Source organism: Panthera uncia, assembly GCF_023721935.1.
Source record: "Panthera uncia isolate 11264 chromosome A3 unlocalized genomic scaffold, Puncia_PCG_1.0 HiC_scaffold_11, whole genome shotgun sequence".
Lineage (NCBI taxonomy): Eukaryota > Metazoa > Chordata > Mammalia > Carnivora > Felidae > Panthera > Panthera uncia.
Window position 1 is genome coordinate 18,378,429 of NW_026057578.1, and position 17,831 is coordinate 18,396,259.

Sequence of the window (17,831 nt, forward strand, 5' to 3'; positions counted from 1 at the left end):
TTCACTTCTTTATTGTATAAAACTTAAGCAAGAAAGCTCTTCCAGGAAGCCAAGTTAGGCTGTTGTTTCCCTGACTCTGAAATTTAAATTCCACTTAGTATAGATTATTTACTTTTACTGTTTTTTAGTTACAACCCCTTTTCCCAAAGAGGAAGGGACCACTGGCATAAGAAGACACACAGACAAAGGTACACATGTGTGTGTACATACAGACATATACACAGACCTATACATAGGTAGACACACAGGGCCTGTATAGCTGCAGCAAAGGGATCAGAAAGGTAGGCAAGTGTCAGGTCAGATCCTGGGGCATCATATGTTGATAGTGCTTTGGGAAAATACTTTGGTATTAGAAAAGCACCATGGCAGTTCCTTAGGGAGGCCAAAGAAATTTCTCACTGAGAAACATTACATGATGTAATGGATACTGTCCTCAACAACAGTTTTGGGCTCCAGTGCTTCTGTGTGCCTTTGAATTTCATATTTCTCTTTCTTGAAATAGCCTTTAGTAAAAGCTTCATGGCATTAAAGCACGGCTCAGTGAGCAGGAAAGACGACCCATTCCAGTGTGTGTGAAGCTGTCTTGTGTTCTTACTTCGTGTCTAGGGAGGAGTGCCTGAATAGTAGGTCGATAGCCCTTTAGGCTCCACTCTCTTAAATCAGAAGCTAGGCATTTTGATTGAGCTGGAGGTTGCTGTTGTAAGCTAGAGTCTTCTTGAGTGTTGGTATTCATTTTGTTGGTTGAAGGCAGAGCGTAAGTTTTGGAATTTCTACACATGTCAGGATGGTTTATATTCTCTCTTGAAAGTCAAGAAACTAATCAGCAAGCTGGTCTAAGTGGAGGAACATCTACTTGGATCTCTGATGCTCAGCCTTTGCTGTGCCAAAGGAATCACCTGGACAGCTTGTTAGAAAAGTAGATTCCCAGACTACATCCCCAGAGAGGTTGATTTATTAGGTCTGAGGTGGACCCAGGAATCTGTAATTGAAAAGCCTGCCAGATAATTAGAGTGTGCTTGGTTCTTAGAACATCCTTTGAGACACAGTTGAGAGATTCCTGGGAAAATGGAGCATATTTTCATTTTTTAAAAGTTTATTTGTTTATTTTGAGAGAGAGAGAGAGAGCGCGCGCGCATGTGTGCGCACGAGTGGGGGAGGGGCAGAGCGAGAAGGAGATAGAATCCCAAGCATTGTCAGCATGGAGCCCATCGCGGGGCTCGAATTCATGAACTGCGAGATCATGACCTGAGCCAAAGTTGGACGCTTAACCGACTGAGCCACCCAGGCTCCCTGGAGCATATTTACATTTTTTTTAATTTAACATCTGTTAGGAATGGAAAACCAAAAAGAGGAAAAGAGATGGATAGTGTGATTAGCCCTACAAAGTAATAAGAAATACATGTATCGGTTTCTGCCCTGGTTGCTGGCACAGAGCTCCTGAGACCCTTGTACTTTCCTGGGTGATAAGAATACCTGTCTTCTCTCATATCCTAGTATTTTGTCTTTGATGCAACTCTGACACAGGGCTCCTGAAACTGTTGTAATCTTCCAAGTGGTAAGAACACTCGTAGCATCCCTTGTTCTGATACTTGTCTCTGATCCTGTTCCTGACACAGGGCACCCATACCCTTGTAAATTCCTAAGTGATAGGAACACTAGGAGCATCTTTTGTTCTAGTGAGATGACTCTGCGTGGGCTCCTGGGTGGGGGCTGATCACCAGAAAGACCAAGCAGGAGTAGAAGCTTGGAGTTTTCAGTCCCACCCCTCATTATCCAGAGAGGGGAGAGGGGCTGGAGGTGGGGTTAATAATTGATTATGCCTATGTGAGGAAGCCTCCGTCAAAAAAATCCCAATAGTAGGGGGTGTGGGGAACTTTCAGGTGAGTGAACACATCCACATGCCTGGCACACCTCAGCTCCGCACCTCAGCTCCTCAGCTCCTGTGCTCAGAATCCTCCCAGACTTGGCCCTGTGTATCTCCTCCTCTGGCTATTCCTCTGTATCTTTTGTCGTATCCTTTAATAGACTGGTAAATGGAAGTGTTTCCCTGAGTTCTGTGAGCCTCTCTAGCAAAGCCATCAAACCTGAGGAGGGGGTCATTGCACCCTCCAGTATATAGTGGTTGGTCAGGAGAGCAGGAAACCTGGCTTGTGACTGGTGTCTGAAGTGGGAGGGTAGGTGGGTGCAGTGTTGTGGTGCCGAACTCTGGACCTGTGGAATCTGGTGCCGTTCCAGGTAGACAATGTCAGAATTGAGTTGAATTCTCCGACACCCTGCTGGTGTCTGAGAATTGCTTGTTGGTAGGAGTTGTTTTGTTTTTTGTTTTTTTCCCCCAAAACAAACCCCAGGTTTCGGGCCGCAGATTTTACCCCCATTTGTTTTGGCTTGTCAAGAGCCAACAGAGCAGAATGTTTTTCTCCCAAATCCAGTAAGTTTAGTAACACCCTGGAAGAAAGGTTTTGCCTTTTCTGATTTTCTTCTTTGACGGTTGCTTCTAGAAAGTTAAGCCCAGATCTTCTGATTATATAACCATGTGAGCTGTGAGTCAGCTGACGCTGTGATGCAGAAAGGGCAGTAAAATTCAGTCAGCTCAGCTCTCCCTCTCTATTTGAAGGTCAAATCACCTGTCTTTGTTAAGAGTGAAGATCTTTATTGAAGCTGGGCTTATTAGGCTTAGGAATGTGTATTAACAGCATTATTTCTGTTGAGGGAATTGCTTTTATATTCTGATCAATTATTAGAAGAAAGAAGACAAATGTGAAGACAAGTATGAGTTCTGAGTAGAGACCTGTGGTTGGAACCGGCTAGGTTTTTTGTGATGTAGGGAGGATATGTGAATGAGAATGGCAGAGGCCCACCTCTGAGGGTTTGGACCAGGTCTCCATTCCCATTCTTCTGAGAGCACCTGGAGCGCTTACTCTAATCCCCGGGGCTTTGTAAATTAGGGTTGGGTACGTAGTGGACTTTGACCTGATCCAAAAGAAAACAGTTACTCAATAATAACGCTTGATGAATACCTGCTTATTTACTTATTCAGTGTATTTTTAGTGCCTCCTGTGTGCCTTGCTTTATTTGTGAGTACTTTTGGTGGGAGTGGGATAGTGGAGGAAGGAAGGTGTCACAGACACATCATCTTTGAGCTCTATCACTGAAGTGCTATCACGAGTTAGAGTCTTGCGAGTGTTCAAAAAACAGGTAAAAAGAAACAAATGAAAGAATGTAGTATAACTGTATACAGAATAGCTGAAAGGATTTGGCGGATTAAGAGTGTTTCAGTTGTGGTCCAGGGAGTCCCTTGGACATGGTGAGTATTGAGCCAGGTATTAAAGGAATTAATAGTGAGAAAAGATTTAAAGAAAAAAGACCAAAAGACATTTAAATAAATGTTCTTTGGGGGGCTTCCGTTTCTTTTTTTTTTTTTTTCTGCATTTACTTTTTTTTTTTTAATTTTTTTTTTTTCAACGTTTTTTATTTATTTTTGGGACAGAGAGAGACAGAGCATGAACGGGGGAGGGGCAGAGAGAGAGGGAGACACAGAATCGGAAGCAGGCTCCAGGCTCCGAGCCATCAGCCCAGAGCCTGACGCGGGGCTCGAACTCACGGACCGCGAGATCGTGACCTGGCTGAAGTCGGACGCTTAACCGACTGCGCCACCCAGGCGCCCCTTTTCTGCATTTACTTTTATTTGCACTTATTTTATGCTGAATTTATTCCCAGGCCATAAGTTTTTGTTTCTTCACTTTCTTCTGGGATATCTTTTTATTCTTTGCAACTTCCTCCTCTGGTTCAGGAGGAATCTGCTCTCTTTTTCAGTGAGAATCATCTCAGTGTGGCAAGGAGAGCACATGTATAGGCTAATCCAGCCATGAGCTCTGTAAATTCTGTACCACATCTTGGAGGCTTCGTTCCTGGATGCGCTTAATGGCCGGAGAATCTGCATCTAAACCCTTATGTCCGCATTACTCTCTGCATTTTTAAGCATGTGCAGTAAAAATTAAGCAGTTTTTGGGCCACCAGCCCTGTGTCCAGCCCCACTGTTGGGGCCTGCGCACACCCACCACCTCCGCCATCGTAGCGCCAGAATGGCACGCGTTGTTTCTGTAAAGTGACATCCTTCAGATACTTGTGGCTTTTTTCAGATGTGCATACCCTGGATGGCCTGGGCAGTTTCACGCGCATTCTTAAAGTGAACACAAATATTTTAATCTCTTGATTTGCATGATTTTGTAGGGTTTTTTGGGTCAAGTGAATAGCAAACAATTTTCAGAGATCATCTCAGGCTGCTTACGGGAAGAGGAAGTGTGTTGGCTCCTGGGAGAATTCATAGAGGGGGTTGGGCTTCTAGGTTTAAGATGGCCACCAGGCATACTTTTATTTTCATTTCCTAACCAAATAATAACAACGAAACAACAGGAAGGACAGAAGGAAATAAATCCTTAAAGATGAGAGATGTGAATTTTTGGGGATCATACTGGTGGATAAATGCTGTGGGGGAGTCCCAACTCAGAGTCCTTGCAGGAGCTGTTTGTAGCAGAGGTAGAAATCCTTCTTCCTCACAAGGGACCTGGCAGCTTTGGAGAAGGGACGGGAGGCAGGCCAGAAATGGATGTGATGATGAAGGGACTGCCTATAGAATGAGTGGTCGTATGGCATCAGCTCCAGGCTGAAGTCAGGTAGTTACTCTAAAGATACTAAGCCTTTGCCCTGGGGATAGTCTGGGACTCCCAAGTGGAGACTCCCACAGATGAGAAGGGAGACTCAGGAGCTACTGCTCTTTCCCTGTCCATACCCTAAAAGGGGACAAGAGGGGCTGTCAGGCCCTAAAAGGGACAAGAGTTCTACGCCAGGCCCCTCATTCAGGGATGAGACATGATCTCACCAGCCACCTGTATTATCAGCCTCGTTCATTTGAAATAGGAACAATCCACCAAAGATTGTGAGACCGCAGAGGAAAACTGAGCAACAAAGAAGAGGAAAAAGGAATGATGAGCAGAACAATTGTCCTCATAAGAAAGAAGTTCAGGAAAAAAACACTTGTGAAGATTTTAAGTTAGCATCCTCAGATTCAAGATGATATTTTGTCTGCAAAACAAGGATGAGTTAGGAAACAGGAGCAGTCAGAAAACAAGAAACAATTAGTGAAAATTTAAAACATCTTGCCTAAACTAAAAGAATTCAACAAAAAGAACAGAGGAAAGAGTAGGGGAGGTATGTTAGATCTAAATTAATCAGCTTTCATATCAGGATGTCACCAGGTATTGCTTGCTGTTGATAAAGAACTAGAGGCATGAACATATGGGAGTTAGGGTGGTATCATTCGAAGGCAGTTCACTCTGGAACGTGGGATTTGGTGCAAGTAGGGATGGCTTGTCATTTGAAACCCTTCTACATTTTTTGAAGTTTTATTTTCATTTGCTTTTACAACTTTTAATAAGGTTACTTAAAACTTTTTTTTAATGTTTATTTTCATTTTTGAGAGAAAGAGAGAGCATGAGCGGGGGAGGAGCAGAGAGAGAGAGGGAGACACTGACTCTGAAACAGGCTCCAGGCTCTGAGCTGTCAGTACAGAGCCCAACACGGCGCTCGAACTCACAAACTGCGAGATCATGACCTGAGCTGAAGTCGGATGCTTAACGGGTGCCCCAAGATTACTTTTTAAAACTCTGCCTTTTCATCTTATAAGTATATAACTTTTTCTTTTTTTTTCGGTTTTTACTAGGATAACATCACAAACTAGGATGGTTGTTTTGATGGTGCTAATGATGCAGTTAAAGGGACTGAGGACAGGGTAGATTTTCTTCTCATTTTGTCTACAGCTGACCACATCTGTATTGGAACAATTAGTTCTGTGTATTTATTTTTTGTTTAACCAGTATCTTCACAGTCTGTGCCCAACTTGGTTCTCTGTGTGTAGACTGAACTAACATGGGCATTAAATAAAAGTTGAAGTAAGTGTGCAGATGGGCTCTTTGGGCATAATGTCCATGTTTTCAGATTGTACTTCTGGGAAGAGGATCAGGGCCTGTGGCAAGGCCTGGGCTGGAAGCTTCTCTGAAGGGTTGTTCCTGGAGCGGAGGTGGTTCCTGGGCTGTACTCCCCAGCCATGTGCATGTCTGTGAAGGCAGTAACTAGCATCACGTGCTGTTTTCAGTCCTGAATTTGGGAATTATGGCAACTCACTGTGGCAATAACTGATTTTTCCTGCTGACTTTGATGGATATTTTATAAGATTTAATTTAAAAATGGGATGATGAGTCATTTTGAAATAATGGGGTTTGATAGATAAAAATTTTAATACCTGGAATCTATGGGGGCAGAGTAATCTATGGCTCACAGTAGGACAATGTTGTGACATATACCCAGATCTTTCTCCTCATCCTCGGATCCAGCGCTCTGTTTCTAACTCTCAATTCTAGTGAAGAAACCTGGAGGTTGGGGATCAAAGATGAGGCTGGGAGGAAAGTTTGAGAAAGGCTTGTCTGTGTAGGGCTTTAGTGGAATTTTCTATAAGTAGTTATTATAATGTAATTTCCTATTTGGAAGGTCCCTAAATTACCTATTTTCCTAATACAAACTACTAGAAAGTGAAGATGTATAAATCTTCTTGGCTGATGAAGCCATTTAGAAGATAGCATGAGAACTTCGGGGCGAGGCCGGCTCTAAAGTGGATATAAGTTTTATTGTAAAATCAAATATGATTTTTGTTATTAAAAATAAGTGCTTTGAGCCTCAAAAATCTTATCTGCCATTTTTCTTTTCTGTCCTTGCAAGTTTTAGTTTGTTCTAACTCTGAAAGCTAGAAAAGAGGATTATAAAAATAAAATTGCTTTGATTCAGCCTCCAATGCCATTAAGTGGTGAGAGTATTAGGCCTTCGTATTATTCAGAACTCCCTTGGTTACAAGTGACATAAACCCAACTTGGATTAACTTAAGTTAAAAAAAAAATAACAAAGGGGTTCACGAGCTTAAGGAATCAGAACCGGGAGGTATAATTGAGGATTCCACCAATGTTCTTTGTCTCCAGTCCTCCCCTGCACCTCTCTTCATCCTTGGCAACTGGTTTTCTTCTCGTGGTTGAATTGTGGCTGCCTGAAACTATGGGCCCACAGCTTAACAACCTTATGACCTAGAAGGTAAAAGATTCATTTTCCAAAGCACGCCTGCCAGAAATTATTACTTCTTTATTGAAGGACTCCCAAGTTGGCTTCGCTGGGTCATATGTCCATCTTTGGACCAATCACTGTGGTAGAAGGAATAGGATACCATAGCCAGCCTGACCTTCCACCCACTCTTATAGTCAGGAGGGTCCATATTGGTTATCAGCAAAAAGTTGCTGATCAAACAGTATCCACTTCAGCCATGGAATAGGTATATTTCAAAATAAATATATTTATATATATGTTTTTTCGTGAAGCTTTTGAGAATAAGGTGCATATGTCGTTGCCTTTTGATCCCTAAATACTCCAGTGTGTCTTTCCTAAGAGTAAGGCCATTTTCTTACATAATCATTGTCTAATTGCTGCTTTTGTTCGCTTGGAACTAATAAACAATATGTGGGGAGACGCTTTAAGATCATGCAAAAATCCTGCTCATCTTCACATTGTTCTCCCTAGATGATTCTGGACTGTACTCATCTTCCCTGCAGTGATTATAAAATGATTTTCCAACCCCACTTCCTCTGCATTCATCATTTGGGTTCTGTAGTAAGCAAGGACTCCCTCTTCTCCCTCATTTATTCATTATCTGTCTATCCATTACTGGTATGTATTCCTGTTGTTTTCAGTGACTTATAATTCATTACTGTCCTTAGTTACTTTGGTGTTCAGATGGTCCCAGTTTTAACCAACAAGAACTCTTTAAGCTGACTCCTGTGTCTTTTTGCCATGCTGCCTTCATTTTTTTGAGTATACCCTACTTTCTGACATAGCAAGATGTTTCAGGCTCATCTTTTATCTTCTCTACCTTAGCTTTGGAATCAGCTGTTTCTCTAAGGAACTTTGGTATTAGAAACCAAGATCTGAGTGCTAGGTGTGCACATTGCTAATGGGGCATCTTCACTTTTCAGCTCTTTGAGCTGTCAAGGCAAAAAATACATACACGTGTGTACATAGACCTCTCTGTACATGCACATATGTATGCACACCTGTATGCACATACACATATATTCATAATACATGTATGCACATTTATGTACATGTGTTCATATATGTATACTTACTTTAGGAAACCTGAGTTCACACTGATGTCTCCAGTTTAGATTCATGCCGTATTATCTTCCTTGTTTTACAGCATATTTACATCTTCCCTCTTCCTCCGTGAGAACTTCCCTGGCTAATCACATCAACACATTTACTCATTTGCTTAATCCTGTATCACATCTAAAATGGTTTCAAAATTGCTTCACCCTTATGCCTACCAAAAAGTTCAGGATTTTTTCACTTCCAAAAGCTAAGAGTACATAGTCAAATACAGTTGACCCTTGAACAACACAGGTTTGAACTGCATGGGTTCACTTGTATACAGACTTTTTTCTAATAAATACAGTGCAGTATTGTAAATGTATTTTCCTTAACATTTTATTAGTAACATTTTCTCTAGCTTACTTTATTGTAAGAATGTAGTATATAATACATATAACATACAAAATATGTGTTAATTCACAGTTTATGTTGTCAGTAAGGCTTCTCTGGTCAACAGTAGGCTACTAGTAGTTAAGTTTTTGAGGAGTGAAATGTTACACAAACCTTTTTGACTGAACAGGATTGGTGCTCCTAACACCTGTATTATTTAAGGGTCAGCTCTATTGTGTTCATAATTAATGAGATTTTCCCCCTCCATTCAATGTGGTTATGTTATTTGTTTGAAATACTTGGATTCATTTGTTTCAGCTTGTTTTCATCTTTAATTTTTTTATTTTTTAATATGTAGAATTTAACATGCTTCCAAAAGTCAAATTTTTATAAAAAGATTGATTCTCTGAGAAATATCATTCACTTCCCGTATCCCATCTAACCATCTCTTATGGATGATCATTGTTTTTTGGTTCATCTTTCCTATGTTTCTTTTAAAAATATAAATAGATAGGGGCACCTGGGTGGCTTAGTCGGTTGGGCATCTGATTTTGGCTCAGGTCGTGATCTCATGGTTCGTGAGTTTGAGCCGCACATCAGGCTCTGTGTTGACGGCATGGAGCCAGCTTGGGATTCTCTCTCTTCACACGTCTGTCTCTGCCCCTCTCTGATTTGTGCTTTCTCTCTCTCTCAAAATAAATAAACTTTAAAAATACATAGATATATTCATGTTTTCTTACTCTTTTTTCTTCCCCCAAATGTAGCATTTATACTCTTTAGCACTTTTCTTTTTCACTTAACAGTGTAGCTTAGAAATGATTCCATATTCTGATCAGTTGGAGTCTTAATGGTTTTTAGAGCTACATAGTACTCCATTGTAACTGTCCTACTTTATTCAGTCCCATTTCATCATGTACGTTATTTTTATTAATTTGCACTTGCTGCAGTGAGTAACGTCATGCATATATTTTTTTCATATGTTGGAGGTGTACCTTTGGAGTGTATTCCTAGAAATGGAATTGCTAGATCAAAGGGTATATATATCATACATAGTTTTTTTACATATTATTTGACCACTGTTTTTGAAGAACCTGGAACTTCAGGGAGCAAACAAGCTTTCATGGACCAAATCCATCTATAGATAGAGCCATTTAGAGGTTAAATGTCTTCATTTGATAAAAATCTCAAGCATAAAGTTTTCAAAAGTTATTCCAAAGAGGGAAAAAACACATTTCATGTAGTCTTCCTAGAGGATGAATTCAGGTGATATTTTCTTGTGTCCTATTTGAAAATCCCATTTATAAGCTTACAAAGAATCTTTTCTCCCTGATACTTGTCTTTATCAGAAGAGCTCCAAGAAGTTTTGGAACTCGAAATTGATTGTGTTGCCAAAGGTAACCTACAGAAAATCACTTTGGTAGAGTATCTTCTTATTTATCCACAAATAAGCAAGCAGGGTTCACCAGTCATTGGACATATATTTGAGAAGATGTTCCCTCTACTCCATACTACACCCAGTTTCTGGCTAGGAAAATCTACTAGTGCCTAGTAGTGCCTACTAGGCTTGACTTTGAAAGTGCCTCACTGTGACTCCTCCTTACTTTTGTTATTTAATGTGATTCTGAAAAATGGAAGGCAGATGTAAAATATATACAAGTCTTATAGTAAAGATTCATATTTTGAGGAGGTTCTCTTCCTTAATTATGGCTTGAGCTTGGTTTAGTTTGAGTATGAGTTTGTGTTTGAATGCAGCTGAGTAGTTTTGAGTGTGTGTGTTTGTAAGATTAAACATATAGACATAGTTTTCTAATATAATGAAGTTATATTTAGTAGATAAAATTGATTTCAAATGTGGGGAGAAAGGATTTCAGATTTTCTAGGAGATTAAATGGGGCCCTGCTCATGTGATTATTATGATGACTCTTAGTATATTAATCAGTTATGTTTAAATCTGTGTCCAAAAAATTAAGGAGAAAACTTCTTTTTTTTAATATTTAAAAAAAAAATTTTTTTTAACATTTATTTTGAGACAGAGAGAGACAGAGGGTGAATAGGGGAGGGTCAGAGAGAGAGGGAGACGCAGAATCTGAAACAGGCTCCAGGGTCTGAGCTGTCAGCACAGAGCCCGACGCAGGGCTTGAACTCATGGACTGCGAGATCATGACCTGACCCGAAGTCAGACGCTTAACCAACTGAGCCACCCAGGCGCCCCTTTAATGTTTATTTTTGAGAGCAACAGAGCGCAAGTGGGGGAGGGGCAGAAAGCGAGGGAGGCACAGAATCCAAAGCAGGCTCCAGACTCTGAGCTGTCAGCACAGAGGCGGAAATGGGGCTCAAACTCATGAACCATGAGGCCATGACCTGAGGCAAAGTTGGATGTTTAAATGACTGAGCCACCCAGGCGCGGCCCCCCCCCCCCCCCCCCCTTTTTTTTTTAAATAGCACAAGGCTTATTTTGTTAAGGGATCCATTTAAAAAAACTGTCAACGACTATGGATTTGTGGATTTTTTTTCTGTGTATTTGGGTCATTGGAATATTTTGTTGTTAATTCTTTTGGTCATTATTTTGAGATTCAAATAACATTAAAGGAGATTTGAAGTTTTTGCGTTCATTAAAAGGAGACCGGGGCTTTAAAAAAAGACAGAAAACATATGGTGTTAAAAACAATAGGCTGTGAGTCAGATGAGCTGAGTGCAGGCCTCTGCTGCTACTCGGCTGCTGACTTTGGGACCTTTGCTGCTTTTAAACCTGTTTTTTCATCTGGAACATGAGATTCATCTATCTGCCCTTGATACTCCCTCATGGCCTTGTGGTCGTAACAGTTAAATGAGACACAGAACACGTAAGTGCTTTATAGAATATAAATTGCTATACAGTTTTCTTAGGAGTATATGACATGAGATAAATATTCCTTCGAAAACTTAGAACGTTTTTAAACTGTTTCACCTGTGTCTCCTGTCCTGCACTGATAAGTAGAACATTTGCTTTTTCCCTCTGTGTTTGAGAGTACAAGTCTGTTAAAAATGGCAGGACCCCTAGAATTTCATTTCCTCAGTTTGGACCAAAATAATTTTCATAAAGAACTTTCCTGATCAGTAGGCAAGCCAGTCTTCAGCCTGGAGAAACGAGGGTGGGCTGTTTGTGCTGACTTGATTGGGAGTCCATGAGGAGTGAAGGGTGTTCAAGAGAGAGGCAGGCTGATTCAGCAGTCAGCACTGGTTGGCCTTCCTGGCAACAGTTCATCATGCTGGGTCTCCCATCTCTAAACAAGGCAAGCTCTCTTCCCCCACACCTTCCAATAACCCAACTGATAGAAAATGCCAATAATTTTTTTTTTCTTTTTTACGTTTTATTTATTTTTGAGACAGAGAGAGAGCATGAACAGGGGAGGGGCAGAGAGGGAGAGAGACACAGAATCGAAAGCAGGCTCCAGGCTCTGAGCCATCAGCCCAGAGCCCGACGCGGGGCTCGAACTCACGGACCGTGAGATCGTGACCTGAGCTGAAGTCAGACGCTCAACCGACTGAGCCACCCAGGCACCCCAAAAAAATGCCAATAATTTTGACTCTTTCCTCATCTTCCACATTCTGTCCCTTCCTCAGACTTAATGGTTGTATTTCTGCTGGATCCTTCAAATGATTTTCACCTTTGAGTTTTCATTGGTTGTATTTAGCCTAGGGCTTCATTCCCTCTTGCCTTGGCTTGCCATCACGGCACTTGTCACACAGAATGAAGTCAAAACTCTCTGACTGGTATACATACCTAGTTGCTTTGCAGCTCCATTATTTAGTGCTTCTGTTCACTTGCCCTGTCATCCAGCCATACAGACTGTCTTTTACTAAATGTGCCCTTAACACTCTTCAGTTCCCTAACAATGCCAGGGTAGTTAAGAGCATGCCTGGGTTCAAATCCTTTCTTCACTATTTAGTAGCCATCTTACCCTGGAAATCTAACTGAACCTCACTCTGCTGCTTGATGAAATGAGGATAGTAATACTATCTGCCTTATAAGATTGATATGAAGACTAAAGGAGATAATCCATGTAAAATACTTAGAGAGTCGTGCCTGCATGTAATCACTGCTATGTAGCTAGTAGCTCTAATTATTAGTACTGCTACTATTATTATTACCGTTCCATGCACATCTCTGCTCAGTTGCATTCTCCCAAATCTCCCCAATGACTTAATCCATCCATTGATGCATCCATCTATCTTTTCAATAAGTATTTATTGGATACTTACTATGTATAAGGCATAAGACTAAGAATACAAACTTGAATCAAGTACATATTGTCCTCTAGGAATTTGGAGTCTGGTAGGAGAGATCAGAGAAGTATAAAATATTCATCTACTCAGCAGATGTTTATGGAAACTACAGAGGATTCAAGCACTGTGTGGTTCCGAGGCTGATATCATAGTTAATAACTAACTTTGGTGAAAGATCAGAGTTTGAGTACCTTAAGCAAAGCATAGCTGAGGTGGTTTGGGAGTATAGAAAAGAGATTTTATCAGCTAAGATGGTCAGAAAAAGCCTTTTAGAGGTGCTGCCATCTTAGCAGGACCTTGCAGGATGGATGGATCTTGCCCATCTTCACCTCTCTCAGGAGGTTTTTAGCTACTGCCTTGAGCTATTGCTCTGGGCGGCCTGTAGGATTTTCATATTCGTAACATCCTCAAGGACAGGGACAGTATCGTTTTCAATTTTGACTTCCTAGTACTTCCTCCAAGTCTTATATAGACCATTTTCAGTAGAGGATGGTGACAGATTAAGGACACGTCTCTTCCCATGTAACCTAAAGGGCGATTGAAATTGTTGATTCTCAATATCTCAATATCTAGCGATTAAGCTTACTAGAGAAGACATTTATATAAACTGAAAGTGAGGTTTTGAAGATGTTCATATTATTTTATTTCTTACCACATTAATCATAGCCACAGGAATCATGATAGGGGTGTAAAAAAGTGAACTCTGCATCAAGCCATGTAGGTATTTCTTCCCATATTTCTGTGTATAGTTCTGGGAAGAAACTCTTGTAGATTCTTCATTAAAGCCTACCCCTAGGACAAGAATTCCTTGCGATACCATATCCTTATGTGATACCATTACTTTGATCACGTGGGAACTCTTAGTTTTAAAAACTGCCCAAGAGTTTTAATTCTGAATTTCTCCTTGTAGCAAGGAGCAAGGACCAACCCCAGTGGAGAGAAAGAAGAAAGGAAAGAGGAAAAGTGAAACCACAGTGGAGAGTTTAGAGCTGGATCAGGGCCTGCCGAACCCATCCCTGCGGAGTCCTGAGGAGTCCACTGAGTCTGCAGACAGCCAGGTACAGCTGTGACCGGGAACCCTGCTGGCGGTTACGGCTGCCACACAGATCTTGCTGACGCGCGTCCTGTTGCGTTTCTCTCTCCATCTCTAGCCTTGCACCCCTTGCGCATAGATCCGGGCTGGGCTTTCACTGTTTTGGTGGGTGAGCACCAAGACCACAGGCTTTTTCCCCCTAGCATCCTGATCCTTATACTAATGATCTCCCAGGTTTTTTTAGTGGTGTTTGCTTTCTTCTTGGGAAGTAGCATGTTATTAGGCTGTAGAAAGAATGAATATGGAAAATTGAATTGTGGGGCACTCTGAGTAAGGTGTCAGGGGCCTGACTTGCAATGCAGCTAATGCTTTTAAGATTCAGAGGGCTGGGCCGGTCTGCATAAGGACATTCTCATAATCCCAGATGCTGGAAAAGTCAGGGCTGTGTGTATTCATTTTGCCAAAATAGTAAAGGAAGTTTGGCCAAACATGGAAACAAGGAGTTGCCCACCTGAATGAGATTTTTAAAGCCATTACTAAGCATGCCCGTGACATTGGTAGGAATTTTCTCCCTCAGTTGAGGCAACCTGTCTTGGATAGGAGTTCTAATATTGGAAAGTGCTGTTTCCTCTGATATCCATGACAGTTTACCTGGGTTATGCCTGCTGCAAGGGGACCATGTAAAATCATCCGACTACTGCACATTCAAGTATCCTTGGATCCTCGTAGATTCCTAGATGGTCTTCACTGTAGGAAGGTATCAGCTTCTAATGTCACAGTGATAATAAGTAGTAGTGTCTGGGGTATCAGAGAAGAACCGCCCCCACCCCAATAACTGTCTCTGAACTCGGGCTAGTGGCTGTCAGGTGTCCTCATGGGCAGAGCAGCAGGCATATTGGGTTGATGGGAGTTGGCAGGGGTTTAAGTGTTTCCAGGGTGGTGATCTGTATGTACATGGGATTGAGAGACAGGTTTTCATGTGGAATCCCTCATGTAAAACTAAACGTCATAGAGGTAACATAATGAAGAAATGGTGGGAGAACAGAGAGAGGCCCAGGAGGTATGTTTTAAAAAATAAGGCAGGTGGTGTTTGGCTTTGGTTTTGTTTTTTAAGATTGAAGTACTGGAGAGTGAGCTAGCTGGTGAGTGGTTCCCAGAAGTGTTTCTGCTGCTTGGATATGATGTGTCCATGAGATGAACCATGTGTTTTTCTGTTTGAGGAAAGCCACTGGGCTGCTTTGTTGTAGAATGTTGTCTCTCTAAAAGGTCAGGAGTTACTTAATTATAGATGAGTCCTCAGATGGTGACTCATGAATCTTGTTTTGTCACACTTAATATGTCTCCTTGCATTTCAAGGAGATTCTCAAAGTAAGTCCTAATAAAACTGGTATTAATTTAGTTTTTAAAGAATATATTGTAAGTACAGTGAATTTGACCACAACCGAAACAATTATCTTATTGCCCTAAAATCAGAGCTTCCAGCTATGCTGGAAGGGACCTGAAAGATGATGGAGTTTACCTCTCATCCCCGTTTTACTGGAATAGAAACTGACTCCAGAAAGGAAAAGGAAAGTCACTATCATTCATGAACAAGACACATCTCACTGGATTCTGAGACTATACCTTCTTCTCAGGGGATCTTGGCAATTTGGATGCCCTCCCTCAGCCAGATTTCATTTTGAGTGAATTTAATTCTTAAAAGAGTTGTGTTTAAGGAAGATTGCTTTTGTAAAGTAGGACAGGTCTCTTGTGCATGTCAGTGAGTGTAGATGAAGGTATTCTTTCTTGTCCAAGCTTTTTGCCTTTGACTCACAGAGCATCTCTCCGATGGGTGTGTTTGCCCTGCAGAAACGACGCTCAGGACGGCAGGTGAAGCGCAGAAAATATAACGAGGACCTGGATTTCAAGGTGGTGGACGATGACGGGGAGACAATCGCCGTTCTTGGAGCCGGCCGGACGTCCGCCCTCTCGGCTTCTACACTGGCATGGCAGGCGGAGGTACAGCCTGTGGCTGGGGTGCTGACCTTGGCTTGATCCATCATTTTGGCCCACTTGATAGTTATTCTGTGGCTCTTTGCTGAAGCTAGGTTAGGTTATTGTAACTGGTGCTGATAACCTTCAGTTGGCTTCCTAATCCATTTAGAATGAAGTTCACTCCCGTTATGGTGCCCAGCAGGGTTCTCTCTGTCTCAGCAAATTCCTTCAGCATATAAATGACTTTCTCCCCATTCCCTAGCCTTGGGTTAACAGTTCTTTCCCACCTTCTTGCCCTGAAATCTCTTCTTCACATGCATTACATGACTTGGTTCATCATCTTTTAAGCTAAAATGGTTTCTCCCCAGAGAGGTCTTTCCTGGTTCTTGTATTTAGAGTAGATCTCTGCCTCTGAGCCCCATGATTCTCAGTTTCACTCCTTGTCTGTTTCTTTCATAGCACTTGCCACAGCTGATCATTGTGTTCTGATTGCATTTATTTCTTTGTCTTTCCCATTAGAATGTGAAAGTCTGATAACATACTAAACAGCCATTCATGGGATGAAATCACACGCACTAGTAATTACAGTTGGAACTTGGATTCAATAAATGTGTATTAAGAGTCCATACAAGGCCAGGTCTTGGGATACAAGGATGAGTATCAAGGCATGGTCCCTGGCTCCAAGAAGAAAGGGCTTATGGCTATATGAACACTGTGATAAAGTGCGGCCTTAGAAGAATGTGCTGGATACAGTGGCTACATGGGGGAGTGGACCGGAAAGGGGGAGGTCAGGATTTTAGGAAAGGCATTTCTAACATGAACTAAAGCCCACAGCCTGGATGGTGTTGCGGGTGGTGTTGTGATAGACCAGTTCGGCTGGATGTTGGGATCTGGTCTGAGGAGTGGTGGGAGATGAGCATTGAGTGGTAGGAAGAGTCACATTATGCAGGCCCTAGGGATTAGCTAAAGTATTTGACCTTAATACTGCGGAGCAAATGGTAGGGGGGAGGGGACATTGAGGGTTCCAGCAGAGAAGCAGGATGGCCCTATTTGTATTTTAGGGATTTCCATTGGCAGCGGTTTCAAGAAGAGGGACCTGATATCCAGATGCTAGAAGGAAGAGAGGTAAATATTGAAAAGGAGGAGGTCTGTGCCAGGGAGCTTACAGAGAAGACATTAGAAGCAAAAGAAGAAACAGGCTGTGCATATAGGAAGGGCATCATTGCCAGCAGCACATTCTGGGACACAGGCTGGCTGTTGTTGTGGAGTCCCTGTCGCTGACTTGGCAGAATTCACGCTCTGCATGTGCAACAGAGCACAAATACCTGTCCTTCCTCCCGGGCACTAGGGTGGCTTAGCAAAGCCGGTAATACTTTATCTGTCTAAACCACCTTGCCTCCAGCTTAAAGCATTTTCACATAATTTCACATATCCTTTCACCTTGTGTTTGCACGGACAGTAGCTAGGAGGAGGGGTCGTCGTCCCTGGTTTAACAACCAAGAAGCAGGCACAGAACGATCTGGGTCATGGGACACCCTAGTGGTAGTCAACCAGTGACTAGCATGTAAGAGTTGATTTCAGGTCCCTTTGCCAAGAGTTATCCAACCAATGAACATAGCACTTAATAGGAATAATAATTTGATGTACTATCAGTGTAGTGCTTTTCAAGCAAACAGTTAAGAGTAGTCCTGGCAAGAGTGCCATGAGGTGCTAGGATTATATTGCTTTATGATGGGTTTTCCCTCCTTGGAGATTTATGGTTGGTTTGGTAGCTAAAACATTAGAAGTGAATTTATTTTCTCCTAGTAGCCATTCAGCCCGTCATTAACCATATTTCAGTTGTTGTTATGACTTCTTTTGTGGTACCTGAAGGGCGGCTTTAGCTGATCTGACAGAAATAATTCAGGAAATTTTATGTATCTTAACAAGGCTCTTTTTATCCTCTTCAAGGTACATGAGAGAGAGAGCTAACATACGATAGAATCTG

General features: G+C 41.8%; 1 protein-coding gene across 5 annotated transcripts in view; it reads left to right on the top strand.

Annotated features, from left to right (window-relative positions):
* The window catches only part of CHD6 (chromodomain helicase DNA binding protein 6), a 205,940-nt gene that overhangs the window by 73,241 nt on the left and 114,868 nt on the right, over window positions 1–17,831 (top strand). For all 5 annotated transcript variants that reach the window (XM_049650774.1, XM_049650776.1, XM_049650778.1 and 2 more), the window contains exons 4-5: window positions 13,748–13,895; window positions 15,719–15,868. In XM_049650774.1, coding sequence (XP_049506731.1) covers window positions 13,748–13,895; window positions 15,719–15,868 — 298 coding nt within the window. The remainder of the gene's footprint in view (window positions 1–13,747; window positions 13,896–15,718; window positions 15,869–17,831) is intronic.